Source organism: Dipodomys merriami, unplaced genomic scaffold (assembly GCF_024711535.1).
Source record: "Dipodomys merriami isolate MVZ:Mamm:240054 unplaced genomic scaffold, mDipMer1.0.p SCAF_14, whole genome shotgun sequence".
NCBI classification, from domain to species: domain Eukaryota; kingdom Metazoa; phylum Chordata; class Mammalia; order Rodentia; family Heteromyidae; genus Dipodomys; species Dipodomys merriami.
The window spans coordinates 36,867,871-36,884,661 of record NW_027202715.1 but is presented as its reverse complement, the minus strand read 5'-3'; the positions used below and the strand labels follow the sequence as shown (position 1 = coordinate 36,884,661).

The 16,791-nt window shown below is 42.6% G+C and overlaps 1 protein-coding gene across 1 annotated transcript; it reads right to left on the bottom strand.

Moving 5' to 3' along the window:
• Positions 1 to 667: 667 nt before the first annotated feature.
• Slc35g1 (solute carrier family 35 member G1) lies at positions 668 to 12,378 on the bottom strand. The gene is made up of 3 exons (XM_070021234.1): positions 12,179 to 12,378; positions 6,867 to 7,047; positions 668 to 3,930 (listed from the first exon to the last, which is right to left on the bottom strand). Exons 1-3 carry the CDS (start codon positions 12,360 to 12,362, stop codon positions 3,192 to 3,194), a joined length of 1,104 nt encoding a protein of 367 aa, XP_069877335.1. The 5' UTR covers positions 12,363 to 12,378; the 3' UTR covers positions 668 to 3,191.
• Between the last annotated feature and the right edge of the window lie 4,413 nt (positions 12,379 to 16,791).

The window sequence follows — 16,791 nt, the reverse complement described above, 5'->3', positions numbered from 1 at the left end:
ATATGGGTAAGAGAGCCTAGAAGATACTCCAATTAGAATAGAGTTGTAAGAAGCCACATGTGAGATAGTAAGTTTTAAACTAAAATGGCAGCAGTGGAAATGGTGAGAAAACAATGGAGCCACTAGACAGGAAGAAGATAGTTCGAGGTTTAATAACACATTAGGTACCGGAACAAAACGTACAAAGTTTAAAGCTGCCCCTAATCCCTGGATGTGTGAGGCTTCTTTGGAAAGATGGAGGCTTCTTGGGAACCACTTAATGCTTTTATTTTGTGTATCTTTTATTTTGGGGGGGGGGTCCAGTCATGGGGCCTGAACTCTGGGCCTGGACGCTGTCCCTCAGCTCTTCAGCTCAAGGCTAGCGCTCTACCACTTGAGCCACAGCGCCACTTTCGGCTTTTTTCTTTTTGCTTATGTGGTGCTGAGGAATTGAACCCAGGGCCTCATGCATGCAAGGCAAGAGCTCTACCACTGAGCCACCTTCCCAGCCCCTAATGCTTTTATTTTGGAGACAATATGAAACTTGAGATTATAACTCAGCTAAATGGCTAGCTGTCAATCTCTTATATAAAATGAAAAAAGAAGTTGCATTAGATTAAGGCTTTTCCACCAACAGAGAAACCAACACAGCTTTTTTTTAAAACAGAACTTTATTACTACTTATAAAACAAGTTATGAAAATATTTTCTTCTCAAGATATAGAAACTACAGTCTTTGCAAAATATATACACCATCATGGTTATAATACATAGCCTTGTATATATCTTGTCTATTATAGGTACTTAAGAATCATACCCTGTAAAGGTTGGGAAAAGAAACATTTTCTCCACCTTTAGTCATATATTGTGACATTCAAGTACTTATGCCACATTGTTGATATAAAACATATATTATTCATACACAGGTCCAAAGGGATTTAACTTCTAATGTTCCAGAGATTCTTTGATTGAGCAGAGGAGAAAATTAGAGTTAAGCCACCTTACATAGTTGTAGGACTAGTTACCTTTTTGTATTTTACCATGGAACCAGATTGGGCAGGGCAGGTCTCCTCCCTGCCATCCCTACCTATAGCAGAGCTCCTATGAGATGATTTCTAAGATACGTGTGAGCTCTAAACTGCTCTTGATTCTACAATTACCTAAGATACCTGCAGAATGTTTTATGAGTCTGTATTCCCACACTCGAAGTTAGGTTATAAGTGTGATTGGCATGACTCATGTAAATAGCTTTTATTTAGGATCTGTCAGGTGGTCAGCATTAGTCAAGGCAGCAACCTGAAGTTCCTCCTTGAAACAACTGGAAACAATCCTTTCTCACCAAGGCGTAAGTCCCTTAAGGCAATTCCTCTGAATAGGATGAGAAAGAGGCTATAGCTTTTCAACTCTGCAGATTAAAATGACAGATATTGTGTCTGACATATAGTTAGAGGCCATTATGGCCTCATTAATAAAGGGTTCACTATGACCAAGAATCAGAAGAATGCATGCCCCATGTCCAGACTAATCTTCCATTCTTTCCTAGGTTCCACAGTCTCTCACTAGAGTATTGGCCTGACGATGCTCCAGTTACAGAACATATTGTCTCAGTTCATGATCTTAGCATCATGGTGGACCATGACTGTCATCAAAACCATGCTGAAATATTAGAAGTTACCGTATTTTTTTCCTACACAAAAAACTATGAAAGTCAATCAACTGTGAATTAACAAATCTTCACATTTAACGTAAAAATGTGTTTTATTACAAAAAAAGACTGTAGTAGGTTTAACAGCAGAACTGTACTTTTAAAAAAGTTATTTAAAAAAGAATCCAAAGTTCTGTAAGTGATTTAGTGGGTGAGGGAGATACCTTGTGGAACTATGAGTTTTAGAAGTGAACGTGGTAACAAATTTTGGCAATTTCCTATGGTTCAACCTAATAAAAATCCTGAGAAAATTATTTGGCATCACACTACAAATTCACTAAAAATTTATAGAAAATCACATTTAAGTGAGGCGAAAACTTCAGGATGAAAATATGCACACTGATCATGCCAAGATTTCTATCCTGTTTTAAAAATTGGAAATCTTGGAATGTTAAAAAAATGCAGTTTCAGTATAATAGAGTATTCAAATTACAAAAAGGCTTCCATTGTCAATACCACTGAAACAAAAAAATTGAAACACAAAATATGGCAATTTAAAAACTGTCTCAACAGGTTACTCATAAAAATTCCAGCATTAAAATGAAAAGGCACAAATATGAGTTAAAAGTATGTTAATCATTTATAAAATCCTTAAAAATAAGGCTGATTCATTTGTATAGTAATATATCAATAAGTTAATAAACAGCAGTAAGTAGGCACCTATACCAAGTTTCAGCTTTGGCATACTAAACTGAATTAGGTTGCAAATGAACAGTTAACATAATACTAATTATAGCAGCATTTTCAGTAAGTTTCTTAGGTTCTACACTACTAAAAAAGTATCTTAAGTTGTGTGTGGTAGTGCATGCTTATATTTCCAGCTCTTAGGAGACTGAGGCAGGATTATGAGTTCAAGGCCAACCAGGGCTACATAAGGAGATGCAGTCTCAAAAAACAAACAAAAACCCAAACACTGGTGGCTTATGCCAGTAATCCTAGCTACGTGGGAGGTTGAGATCTGAAGGACTGTGGTTCAAAACTAGCCCAGGCAGGAAAGTCTTTGAGAGACTCTTATCTCCAATTAACTACCAAAAAACCAGAAGTAGAGCTGTGGCTCAAATGGCAGAGCACTACCAGCCTTGAGCTGAAGAGCTGAGGGACAGCGCTCAGCCTCAGAGTTCAAGCCCCATGACCGACCAAAAAAAAAAAAAAAAAAAAAAAAAAAAAAAAATTCCTGTACCCATATCTCATCTGTAACAAAAATACATTTAAAGTTAGGTACATTTAAAAATACATTTAAAGTCATAAAAATGTTGCAGTCTTCAGATGAGCACTTCTCTTGCTTATGCCTCACAACATAAAAAGAAAACCAAAGCAAAAACAAAAGCTACCCAAAACATTTTCTAGATCAAACAGACTGATTATTCTTCTAATTGAACACATACCATATTAAAAAATGGTAGTTTATAAAATTAAACATCATTGCAGACTTTTCAGGTGCGTGTGTCTGTGTCTAAACTGAATGATGGTGTACTTGGAAAAAAATCTCTAGATCTCACCAAGATGATTCATTTGGAACTCTGTAACCACTTACGAAGGACTGCTCCAGTACTACTGGCTACTACACATAGAGCACCACCCACTGTCCACCAGGTGGGCACATCATTGAAGAAAATAATCTGAAAGATGAAAGCGAAGACCACATCCATTGTCTTCATCATTGCTACAGGTCCTGCTTTTTCTATTTGGACTGCTTTTGTGATAAATATCTGACCCCCCAAACCTAGGAGCCCAATGAGTATGAGAAACAACCTGTCCAACCCACAGTTAGGCAGACTCCACTCCCCAGTTATAAAAAGGACAACTGTGCTTTCAAGAAGGCCAAGGATGACATAATACCAAATGCTGAGAAAGTAGTCCACAGATTTTCCCATTTTCCTCAGGATAACTAGAGTCATCGCCGCCAGCACAGCGTGTCCAATGGCTGCAAATGTCCCTTTAAGGTGGTCGGAGTAGTTTTTTTCCACTGCTGTAGTAACGGAACCAAACAAAAACGGCGGCCTCACAATAAGGATCACTCCAGTGATGGTGAACAAGATGAAGAAAGCATCCCAAAGGCTATACTTTTCCTTGAGAAATAGGCAAGCAAACAGCGATGTAAACACTGGACAGCTAAAGGCGATGACTGTGGCATCTGCGAGGGACGTTGTCTGGAAAGCATAGTACATAAGGATCATGGCAGTAGAACCAAGCATTCCTCTGAGAAGGAGGAAAAGTCGCTGACCTTTGGGGCCTATAAAACCAGTCCTGTAAATGCAAATGAAGAAAGGCATGTTAAACCAACTCAGTATTTGCTTATACATCAAAAATACTTAATTAAACAATACTTCAAAAGTTCTAAATGTAAAAAATGGGAATAAATTAATTATAACATTGTCATCTGAGTATTACATACCTTTTAAAAATATTTTCTCAGGATAGTATTAAGTGTTCACAGTATGAGCAAAAACCCACATAATTGTAAATTAGTAAATAAACACATAATTCTCCATATGTATAGGTAGTATGCTTGGGGAAAAAAAGGAAAACAGACTAGATGTTAAGAGTAGTTATACTTTAATAGGGAGATAATTTTCCTTTTTACTTCTCCCAGGTTTTCTATGATGACAATGTGTTATTTTTATAGTAAATACAATTTCAAGATTTAGCAGTGCTGTATGAGGAAAGTTGATCCTGGCTAATGTGCAGAAAGTTCTCAATGTTCTGAGCTGCTCTATAAAAGCTAAAGCAAGGTTATAAAGTTAACTTTCAGCACTGAATGTGAGAACTGTTTTCAACATTCTCATGAGGAGAAAATTAAACTACACAGAGATGAATATGAAGTGGTTCAAAAAGTGTAATCATTGCTTTTAATTTTTTTCAACTACGTATTTATTAAATACCTACTCTGTAAATTCTCAGGTACAGCTCTGATTTGTGCTGGGCTTTCATTATGATACCATCTGGGCCCAACACAGGGACCCTTGATGTATGGATTAGAAATAAAAGTACAGCCAGGCACCAGTGGCTCATGCCTGAGATCTGAGGATCAGGTTCCAAGCCAGCCCATGCAGCAAAGTCTGTGAAACTCTTATCTCCAAAAAAGCTGGAAGTGGAGCTGTGGCTCAAGTGGTAGAGTACTAGCTTTGAGCAAAAAAGCTCAGGGACAAGCACCCAGGCTCTGAGTTCAAGCCTCAGGACAGGTACAAAAAAACAATAGAGAGAAAGAGAGAGAGAGGAAGAAAAGAAAGAAAAGGAAAGGCAGACAGGCTACCTTTGGATCTGTTGGCAAGCTAGGTATCAAAACAGATTAGGACAAAGGACTCTTTGACCATAATTTTCTTCCATAATGGGGAAGATGGTTCTATTAGCCTCAGTGCTCTGTTGCCACTGGAGGAATTTCTCAAGTCTCACCAGGATCTCCTAAAGTGCTAGGACCTGTTCACACTTAAGGAGAATTTCTGACAATCTTAGCAGATTTTAATTTTTTCTACCAATTCCTCAGGATAAGGGTTTAAAACTATTCTGTGTGACTCTGAATTATGTTATGAGACACTTGGAGACTTCGGTGACAAGCAACTGAAACTTCTTTCTTTTCTTTTTTGTTGCCAGTCCTGGGGCTTGAACTCAGGGCCTGCACTCTGTCCCTGAATCTTTCTGTGCTCAAGGCTAGTGCTCTACCACTTGAGCACCACTTCTGGCTTTTTCTGAATAGTTTATTGGAGATAAGAGGCTCATGGACTTTCCTGCTGGGGCAGGCTTTTAACCATAATCCTCGGATCCCAGCCTCCCCAGTAGCTAAGATTATAGGCGTGAGCCACCACAGTAGCTAAGATTATAGGCGTGAGCCACCACAGTAGCTAGGATTACAGGTGTGAGCCATCTGTGCCTGGCCAAAACTTTTTATTTTGAACTCAGGGCCTGGGTACTGTCCCTGAGCTTTTTGTCTCAAGGCTAGTGCTCTACCACTTTGAGGCACAGCTCTACTTTCCATTATCTAGAGATTAATTGGAGATAAGACTCCTGGGTCTTTCCTGCCCCGGAAAAGAGTCTCATGGACTTTCTTGCCCAGGCTGGCTTTGAACCACAATCCTCAGATCTTAGCCTCCTGAGTAGATAGGGTTGTAGACACGAACCACCAGTGCCCAGGAAACTGAAACTTTTCATTTAGGGGTTAAGTATCTATGCCCAAAGAAAGAGTAAGACAGCCGCTAGGGACTCAACTGGTCTCCCTTCAAGGATTCAAAGTACAGTGGCGTGGGGATTATGATAGTAGAGAGAGAGGCATAGTTATAAACTAGGTAGAATGGTGAATTCCATAAGGAAAGAAAAGAAGGGTAGGGCTAGGGGAGAAGGGTGAGGGGAGAATAAAGGTGGTGTTCGTATGTTTTTTACAGTTTAACAACGCACTCTGAATAATTCTTATTTGACCCCTGCAATCATACGGTAGGCCAAGAGTCCAAAGTGTACCACTGTCTCCAGTTAACAGAGGAGAAAATTGAGTATGCAAAGTAATCAAAAAGACCTCAAAGTTGAGAGCCAGAAGCTCATACTTGTAATCCTAGCTACTAAGAAGGCTGAGATCTGAAAGCATGCTTCAAAGCCAGCTGAGGGAAAGCCAGCCCAGGCAGAAAAGTACATGAGATTCAGATCTTCAATTAATCACCAAAAAGTTGAAAGTGGAACTGTGGCTCCAATGGTAGAGTAGCAGCCTTGAGTACTGAAACAACTAAGGAACAGCACCTGGGTTCACACCCTAGCACCAGCAACAATGACAACCAAAAAAATCTGAATCTGAATCTTACCTCTATCTCTCCACCCTAATGAGAGCTGCCTGGTCCACCTAAATCTCTGACACTTCATGTACTACTTCCTTTCATTTACTTTTTTCTTCCAAATACTAGTCATATCAAAAAAGTAGGGGAAAATGGTACAAGCTAAGGGGAAAACTTGGCTCTCATAAAAGGAGTAGCAAATAACTAAACTTCTTTCTTGTTCTTTGGAGGGTATGTGCTATGTGCTGATGGTAAAAACTTTCCTTGGGACTACAACCTTGGGACTGTTCATTAATCAAAGCCAAGGGCTCTGAAACTGGTAAGTTCTATGGTAAACCATGATATCACAGAGCAAAAATAATTAAGGCAGTTCAAAAGATTTGCACACATTTATTTATGTCTTCTACTTCGTAGTTAAGAAATACTTACTTTCTGTATATTAAGCAAGGGATAATAACTAGCATTTGGAACACACATCGAAATGCACTAATTTCTACAGCATGGACGTCTTGCACTTTTTTAACAAATAAAGAGGCCACTGAGAAAAGGAAGGCAGACAATAATGTGTAAAACAAGCCAAGTCCAGGACAGGGTGCTTTCTTCTTGGCTTCTGAAAAAGATTAAATTCTGGTTAGTCCTTGTTTCCAAGTGCATGTTTCATAACTTTCACTTAGAAACCGAGAGAAACAGTGGGACGGTAGCAGTGGCTGGCAGATTATGACAATGGCCTGAGTATATCCCTTGTCTATTTCTCCTAGTAAAGATAAAGGCCATGGACAAGGACAATTTAAACTTGCACTTAAAAAATGCTATTTCACCCTATACAGCAGATTTCCTTTTCAGCTTACTGAAGAATTATCCCTCACAAGTCAAGCAGTAGGAAGCTTGCCAAAATGGTGAAAGAAATTTTTATGAAATACTTGTAGAAAAAAATACTTCCTGACCAGGCACTAGTGGCTCACATTGATAATCCCAGTTACTCAGGAGGCTGAGATCTGAAGATCATGGTTTGAAATGAGCCCAGGTAGATAAATTGAGAGACTCGTATCTCCAATTAACCAGTTAAAGGCTGGAATTAGAGCTGGAGCTTCAGTGGCACAATCCCAGCCTTGAGCAAAAAGCCAAGCAAGAGTTCAAGCTCAAGCCCCACAAACTACTTCCCAAAGATACATCTCACTGGAAAATCTGGTTTCCTGAAGAAAACTGTCCTTTTTTTTAAATTTTTCTTTCTGTAAAGTAATTTATAACTAACTGTGTGGCCTGGTCATTTGTTGACTCTGAGTTCCTTCAGGGCTGGAGTCTCACCTGTCTTTGTTCATGGCAGGCATCTAGGAGACCTTGAATGAATACTTGGTAAATGAAAATAGATGAGAGAAATTCACAGAGAGACTCAAGGCCCTAATGTTACTGGCACCAACACAATCTGAGAAGGTTCTCGGTTGTGAAATCATGAACTGTGAATCAAATCTTGACTTCACTTTTCATGGCTCACAACACATCTTCCCAGTGGAGAGCAGGGCTCTGCAGCAATCTGACTCCTAAATTCCTTGCATGGATCTGCACCTTATCCTTACTTCTTGATTTGATGCGAACCAGGAAAACAGTGCTTTCTCCAGGCCCTCAACTATTAAACCCATCAATGATAACCTGCATGGAGCTTTTGCTCAGCCTTTTCCTCCATCCTCTCATGCAAGTAGGAACCTGCTATCAAACTCAATCCTCTGTTATTGAGAGGGAAGAAAAATGGGAGAGAGTAAGCGGAGAGCTCTCTGAAAACACAGCCACACATTGAAGAATAAATATATGCTTTTTCTCCCCTCTCTTTTCCCAAACTTGCACAAAATCAATTAGAAAAGAAGACAACACAACTGGCTCTGCGGGTTCAGAGAATCACAGAGCTGCCAGAGGGATGGACACATACAAGCTGCTGGAAAACTAAGACTGCTGCTCCAATCCAGGAATGTACAAATGTGCTACTCAACTATAGAATAGTATTGCATAATTCTGGAGGTTCCCCCCCCCTTTGATAAATGTTACATCAGGTAATACATTTCAACATCCTCCTGTTGTTTAGTTACCTTTGCCCATAAGTGACTACAAACTGCGACCCAAGTGTGCTGATTAGGTCTTCCTGGAGAGAGTGTATAGCCTGATCTTTGCAGATGCCACTCTCATCAAGGGTACCCCCTCTTCCTGCTCTATCAGTATCAGCTGGAGAGGCTGCCGCACAGCCAGCACTCACTCCATACCAGGTGCCAGAACTCTCCACATCCTGTCCTGTGTCCAGGTGCTCAAACGCTGTAGAAGCAAATAGCACATGGCTACTGAGGCCATGAGAACGTAGCTTTGTAAGACTTCCAAGTGAAGAACCACAAAATACAGGCCTTGGCTGTGGTTGGCCTCAGAATCTGGCTTCTGAAATTTCAGAATTCACGTCCAAATACAACAATTGTTCTTAGGAGAAGCCCAACTCATACACAGAACCTCCACCCTCAGACAGAACAGGGAAGATCGAAGACAGAAAACATCTTCTTGTCTATTAATTCAAGGATCTCCTCCCATCTAAACTCATTTTTATGAGTTTTTCTCCAGAAATATTTTCAACTCAACACAACATTTTAACTCTTTTAAAACATAATTTGATATCGTTGGCTATGATGGTCCTTTCCTTTAAAGCAAACATTTACACACACACACACACACACACACACACACACACACACACAATCTTTTTTGTGTGTGCCTGTGAATACTTAAAGCTTGTCTTTCCTGATTAGAACAGGATGTATGTTAGGGGTCTAGCTGACCTTTATTACTTATTAATGAGGGCAAGGATGGTTCTTCTCAAGGAAATTTCAGCCTTTAAAAATAATGTCACCTTCTCTGTGGAGATGAGCACGGAAGTGGGATAACACAAAGAGGTATCTGCCAGTGTAAGGCATCTTCATGTTTGTATCTAACCACATGGTGCCTCTAAATAATTCAAATTAAGTAAGTGGCCACCATTAGCTTTTTGCAAAGAACAATTTTTTTAACATGTTTCTTTATCCTCTACTTTTTAAAGCTGGTGATTCACAAATACGGCTGGAATTTAGAATCACCTGAGGAACGTACAACAAATTCACTTTCCAAGTTGTACCCCACAGAAGCTGTATGTATGGCTTGTGAAAGTTCTATTAATTTAAAGACCACTGCTAGACTACAGAGTCCACTCCCTGCAGTAGACTGAAACGAACAGGGATGTCACTTCTTGCTTCAGTCTAAGATCCACACTGTTCCTGAAGAGACCAAATAAATGCCTTATGAAAGCTGTACACTGTTAAGATCATCCCAGAATGTAAGAAAAGGATAACAGTTCCATGCTAATTTTTTTTTTGTCAGTCATGGGGCTTGAACTCCAGGCCTGGGCGCTGTCCCTCAGCTCTTCAGCTCAAGGCGAGCGCTCTACCACTTGAGCTACAGCGCCACTTCCGGTTTTCTGGTGGTTTATTGGAGATAGGAGTCTCATGGTCTCTCCTGCCCGGGCTGGCTTTGAACCGCGATCCTCAGATCTCAGCCTCCTGAGTAGCTAGGATTACAGGCGTGAGCCACCAGCGCCCGGCTTCCATGCTAAATTTTAAATGGAGCTTTGTTAAGATCATCCACTTAAATCAAGAGTCTAAAAGCCAGGCACAGAGGCAAATCCCTGTAATCCTAGCACTTGGGAGGCTGAAGCAGGAGGAACCTGAGTTCAAGGCCAGAGTGGGCTACATTAAAACAACAACAACAAAACTAAAGTAAAATGGGATTACCAAAGTGTTCAATGAGAACGGAAGTTCAAAATGTTTTTATAGTCGGGTTTTTTCCTCGCCCCAGAATGTTATCTGATGACCATTTAAAAACATCTTGAGCTGGACTTCGGTGGCTCACGCCTGTAATTCTACCTACTCAGGAGGTTGAGACCTGAGGATCAGGGTTCAAAGCCAGCCTGGGCAAGAAAGTCTGTGAGAGTGTTATCTACAATCAACCACCCAGAAAGCCAGAAGTGGCTCTGTGGCTCAAGTGATAGAGCTTTCATCTTGAGCTGAAGAGCTGAGGGACAGTGCCCCAGGCCCAGAGTTCAAGCCCCATGACCAAAAAAAAAAAAAAACCTTTGAATTTAAAAGACACTGGTTCTTAGTTTCACTTGCTCACACAGGTTTGTCATTTTGCCAAGTCCCATCCTAGTGTACAGTTTTCCTGTGGATGCCCAAAGGACATTTGCAAGGACATTCCCTTCCACCTTAGAGTAAGAAGGTAAAAATGACCTTCTCAAGGGCCACCGGCCTGGTCAACCCAGTTTGGAGTAATTGCCCTGGAGGCACTAGCCTATGCACAAACCATCACAAGTCTGATCACTTCTGTTCACAGAAATGTAGCAAGAACCATCTCTCTAGGCTTTTTGTGTGCCTAAATGTGAAACTTCATAGAGGGGAAGGGGAAATTAGGTGGGGAGAGAGACCCCTCACCCCGTGGCAAGCTCAGGGGAGGAGACCCAGGAATGATTGTGCAAATACAGCACTTTGTCTCTCTCCTCTCTCTTTCTCTATATTTAATCGTAAAGATACTGTACAGAGGGGTTACAGTTACATGAGTACGTAGATCTCCACAGCCTTCCTTTTAGGAAGCTGCTCCAGTAGAAAGTGCCCTAGAGTTTCTGGCAAGCTCAGATCCTTTCCCCAGGTGCTGCCCAGACCTGCTCGGTCTCGCCCATGCCCACGGGAGGCAGTTTTTGAGAGAGGTAAGAAGAAAAAAAAAGTTATAGAAATGCCCTGAGCCTCACTTTGCCTCTTGGTCAGAGGAGAGGTTCCCGGCTTTGGAGATGGGGCACGGAAGTCCCTACCACCTTGTTTTTCAATCCGTTTCTAAAATGTTGAAGAACCCCAGAGTAGCTCCCCAGCTTGATGAACCAGGGCTGGCACTCCACGGTGCCTCTCCAAGATTCTACGACGCCGGGACACACACTTTTTCTAAGGAATCCGTGCTGTGCTCAATCTTCTCAGGCGGAACCACCCAGATGCGTTTCCAGGGTTAAGGGTCTTCCTTAACGCGGGCTCGGCCTCTCCGGTGACCACCCACCTTCACCACGTGGCTGCCCGGTCCCGCACGCCACCGGTTACCCAAGCAGATTGAAGACTCCCAGAAGGGTGGCAAATTCTGGAACCAACTTTTTTCTCCCCGTCCTGGCCCCCACTGAGGGATGAAGGCGCGGTGGGCCCTGCACCCCGGTGGAAGAGACATCCTCTCCCACGCCACGCTCCCCGTCCCCGATCGCCCCAGGTGAGACCCGCGCAGGGTCCACACAGCGCATTCCCCGGCACCGCGCACCCCCCGCACCGAGCACTCCCCGCACCGAGCACCGCCCGCACCGAGCACCCCCCCACCCGCACCGAGCACCGCCCGCACCGAGCACTCCCCGGCACCCCGCACCGAGCACCGCCCGCACCAAGCACCCTCCGCACCGAGAACTCTCCGCACCGCACTCACCCCCGCCAACACTCCGCACCGCAATCCCCGCACCGATCACTCACACCCCCGCGAACACTCGGCACCGCGCACTCCCCGCATTCCCAGTATCGCTCACTCACCCCGCTAACTCTCGACACCGCACTCCCCGCACCGCGCACTCCCCGCACCGAGTACTCACCCCCACTAACTCCCCGCACCGCGCACTCCCCGCACCGAGCACTCACCCCCACTAACTCCCCGCACCGCGCACTCACCGGGCTCCGAGCTCGAGCCGCACCGCAAGGAACGGCAGAGCCAGCACCTGCGGCTCCCGGGGGCGTCCGCCGCCTCGGCGTCCACCCGCTCGCCGTCCGCCTCCCGGGGCGGCGCGTAGTCCGTCAGAGGCAGCCCCGACTCCTCCAAGTCGGCCGCGTCCCCGGCGCTCTCCGGGGGCCCCATGTCGCGGCCCGCGCACTCCCCGCGCTCTCCCCGCGCTCGCGCGCTGGCTGCAGCCGCTCGGCCGCGCTGCTCTTCCGGCCGGTGGCGGCGCCCGTGCGCATGCGCGTGCGCCCTGCGGGCTCCGCTCCGCCTCCCTGGGCAACGCGCGCTTGTCCTCCGCTGCCCTCCTGCCCCGGGCTCCGCCAGCCGCCTGCCCCCGGGGGAGCTCCGCCGCCTCTCCCATCCACCGCGGTGCCCACAGCTGGCCAGGAGGCGCCCCTCTCTCTGCTGCGGTCAGGCGAGACGGGCCGGCGGCTGGGCGCGCTCCTTCCCAGGCACGGTGGTCCCCCTCTCCTGGCCTGGCACGGGCTGGCGGGGACGCTGGGCTCCCAGCCCCGGCGCCACCCGGCCTGTGGCCTCCCTTGACTTTCACAGGATGGGTGCTTATTTATCCGTGTGGCCTCGTGCTCGGCCCTCTGGATGCCCCGGAGACCTTACCCTGCACCTTGCCAGGGTGAGAGTCAGGGTGTTTGCTCTGTTGCCTCATTGCTACTTGACCAAGGCTTAAAAGGTTTAAAGAAATATAAATAAATAAAATTTAAAAATTAAAGAAAAGACACGAGCCCGGCTTACGCCTGTAACCCTAGTTACTCAAGAGGCTAAGGTCAGAGGGTCACACTTCGAAGCCAGCCTGGACAGGAAAGTCCATGAGACTCACCAAAAAGCCAGAAGTGGAACTGTGGCTCAAGTGGTAGAGCACCAGCCTTAAGCAATAAAAGCTCAGGCTCTAAGTTCAAGCCCCAGGATTGGCACCGACTTCTTTCCTCCTTCCCTTCCAAGAAAAAAAATCAGAAGTAGAACTGTGGCTCACACGGTAAAGCACCAGCCTTGAGCAAAAAAAAGTAGGGAACAATGCCCTGGTCCTGAGTACAAACCCCAATACCAACACTAATTAGCATAGGATGGAATTATAGGGAAACTAGATCTGTAAGATGGAAGAGCCTGTGTTCTTTACAGTTAAGTACTAGGCATACATTATTGACCTTTAGTCCCTCCCTTCCCATCCCTTCCTCTATTCTCTCTCATTTAACTGAGACATCTTAATTTAACCATTCATTTTTGGTGTAGTTAAAATCTTCTAATTGTTGACTATTGGTTTCATAACTTGTTATGTTTCTGAAGGTGTTTATCAGATCTAGAATTTTTTTGGTGGAATCTGTAGGGTCTGTTAAATATAAGACCATATCATCTGAAAATAGATATAATTTGACAGAAGTTCTTTCCCCATTTGGATCTATTTTCTTTCTCCTGTCTTATTGCTGTGGCTAAGAATGCCAGTACTACATTGAATAAGAGTGGAGAGAATGGACATACTTGTCATGTTTTTGACTTCAGAGAAAATAATTTCAGCTTTTTCCATTTAATATGACGTTCGTTATAGGTTTGTCATATACACATATATGTGTTAGGTTTTTAAAAAGAGGTAGCCGAGTAAGAACAGCACCACGCACATGGTATTCAGGTAAGAGGTAGGTTTATTCAGTAGACCTGCTGGGACCAGGCCAGGTTGGCACTCCATGCGGCTGGCAAAGAGAGCGTCTGGCCCTAGGTTAGGCCTTATATAGGGTATGGGTGGGGAAAGGTGTGTCCAGGTAAAGGGAAGTGGGACTAGGTAAGAGGAGGTGGGACAAGGTGGGAGAAAGGTGTGGCCATATCAGATCCAGATGTGACCTCAGGGGATGCAGATGTGACCTCTTCCAGGTGTTCCAGTTGCCTAGGTAACACAGGTACTGGGCGGGGTCTGCTCGCCATCCAGGAATGGACCTTTATATATATATGTATATATATGTATATATGTGTATATATATGTATATATACATATATACATACATATGTATATATACACGTATATATACATATATATACCTTATTATTAAGTTCTGGTACATTCCTCCTATTCCTAGTTTCTTCAGATTTTACATAAAAGAACATTTGAATTTTGCCAAAGGTTTTCTTTCTGCATCAATTCAGATAGTTATGTAACTTTGGGTTCTTAGTCCTGTTTACTACACACTACATTCATTGATTTACATATGTTAAACCATTCTTGCATCCCTGGTTTGAAATCAACTGAATTATGGTGTATGAGCTTTTTAGTGCGTTGTTGAATTTGGTTTGCAACAATTGTATTAAGAATTTTTGCATCAAAGTTCATGACAGAGATTGGTCTATAATTCTCTTTATGTGTGTGTCTATATATATTATTTGCTTCATAGAGTGAGTTCCATAGCATTTATTCCTTTTGTATTTTATGGGAGAACTTGAAGAGTACTAGGGTTCTTCTTTAAAGGTCTGATAGAATTTGGCAATGAATCCATCAGGTCCTGGGGTTTTCTTCGATGGGAGAGTCTTTGTTATGGTTTCAATCAAATTACGTATAATAGATCTCATTAAGTGGTTTATATCTTCCTGGTTCAATTTTTATATCTAGATATTTATCCATTAATCTAGATTTTCCAGTTTGAGAAAAATTTTAAGTCAGTCTTATCCATTTAACTAACTTACCTTATGATTTTGGAAACAGTAATTTGTTCCAAAGAGTGAAGCCTAATGTTTATATTTTGGAAATAAACCAATGCTATGGAACATAAGATCATGCTTCTAAATAACCTTATTAAAGGAAAGAGGGAATAAACAAAAGAGAGGTTATTGAAGCTGATTATAAGCTGGCACATTAAAGAGGTAAAATAAACTGTTCAAATGTATGGTACGATTCAAATGGATGGAAATTTAACAGGGGAAAAATATTGTCGAGGACAGCTTGTCAAAAACTTGCACATAGAATTTTCATTTGATCCAACAATTCCACTTCTAGCTATATACCCAAAAGAATTAAAAGCAGGGCTTGAACTGGTATGTGTATATTCCATATTCCCAGTAACATTATTCACAAAGATGAAAACAATCCAAATGTCCATCCATGGTCAATAGATAAATAAATAATGTAGTGTATGCCAGGCATTGGAACATTGTTTTGTCTTAAAAAGAAATTCTTGACTCAGGCTACAACATGAATGAATCTTGTAGACATTATGTAAATGAAATAAACCAAATATAAAGGATAAATATTATATGTCCTAGCATAATTAAATTATAGAGACAGAAAATAAAATGATAGTAGTCAGGGGCTGGTATAGGAAAACAATTAGTGCTAAATGGGTATAGTGTTTTCAGTGTGGGCCAATGAAAGAGTTATATGCATAGATAGTGATGATGATTGTCCAGCAGTGGAAACATTCTGCTATGTACATTTTATCTAATATATTAGGTTTAAAAAAATCCAGGAAAAATCCCTCCTGAGAGTACATAGCAGACTACTAACAGATCAGCAATGTGGCTGGGTCAGGTGCTTCACATTTGTTATCCCAGAACTGTGAAAGATGAAGCAAGTGGGTCATGAATTTAATGACAACCTGGGCTACATATCAATATCTTGTCACAAAGCAAAATAAAAACAAAACAAACAAAACACCCCAACAATGCAGATCCAAAGTTGTGGTTAACCTATGTCTGTATTTACACTGGGATATGCAAAGCATTTTTTCCTCATCATTCACTTTGCCTTCAGTTCTGGCTCATAAAGAAATGAAAATGAGCATTAAAATAATAATAGAAGTGAAAAGGAAACAGTAAAACATTGTGTAGTGTCTTCCAAGACTCAAAGTTTTTCTCTCACATATCCCCAATACTTAAAAAGTATGAACTTGGATTTCTACATTTTAATCTCTATAAAGAGTTTAATGCCCTTATCTGATTTGGGAAACTTCTTTGCAGCCCTGTTTTCCATCTTAAAAGTTTACTAAGTACTGGTACTGATGTTCACACCTGTAATCCTAGCCACTCAGGACACTGAGATCTGAGGATAGCTGTTCAAAGCCAACCTGGGCAGAAAAGTCTGTGAGACTCTTTTATCTCCAATAAACCACTTTTAAAAAGCTGGAAATGACACTGTGGCTCAAGTGGTTGAGTGCAGCTTTGGGCAAAAGAAGATCAGGGACAGCGCCCAAGCCCTGAGTTCATGCACCAGGACCAGAAAAAAAAAAAAAAAAAAAAAGAGCCAACTCAGATTTTCCATTTCTAGTCTCTAATATATTTGTCTTTATTCTCGTACCATTTTTCCATGTGACTCATTTGACTAATGTTTGCATGCTTAACACTGGCCATTTGTGATTTCTAGCCAAGATCTAGTGGGAAACCAAAGTGATAAGTCTCCTGACCTCTCAGGCATGGGGAAGGATAAGAAAAGAATGAGACAACATTATGGAATGAGATGATGACATTATTTAGCATCACACAAAACCCAAGCACCAGGAGTATGGACCCTATTTAGGTCTAAGCTTCCTACTCTTTCCTAGTCAGATGGAATGGCCTGCATGCACATTTGGATACT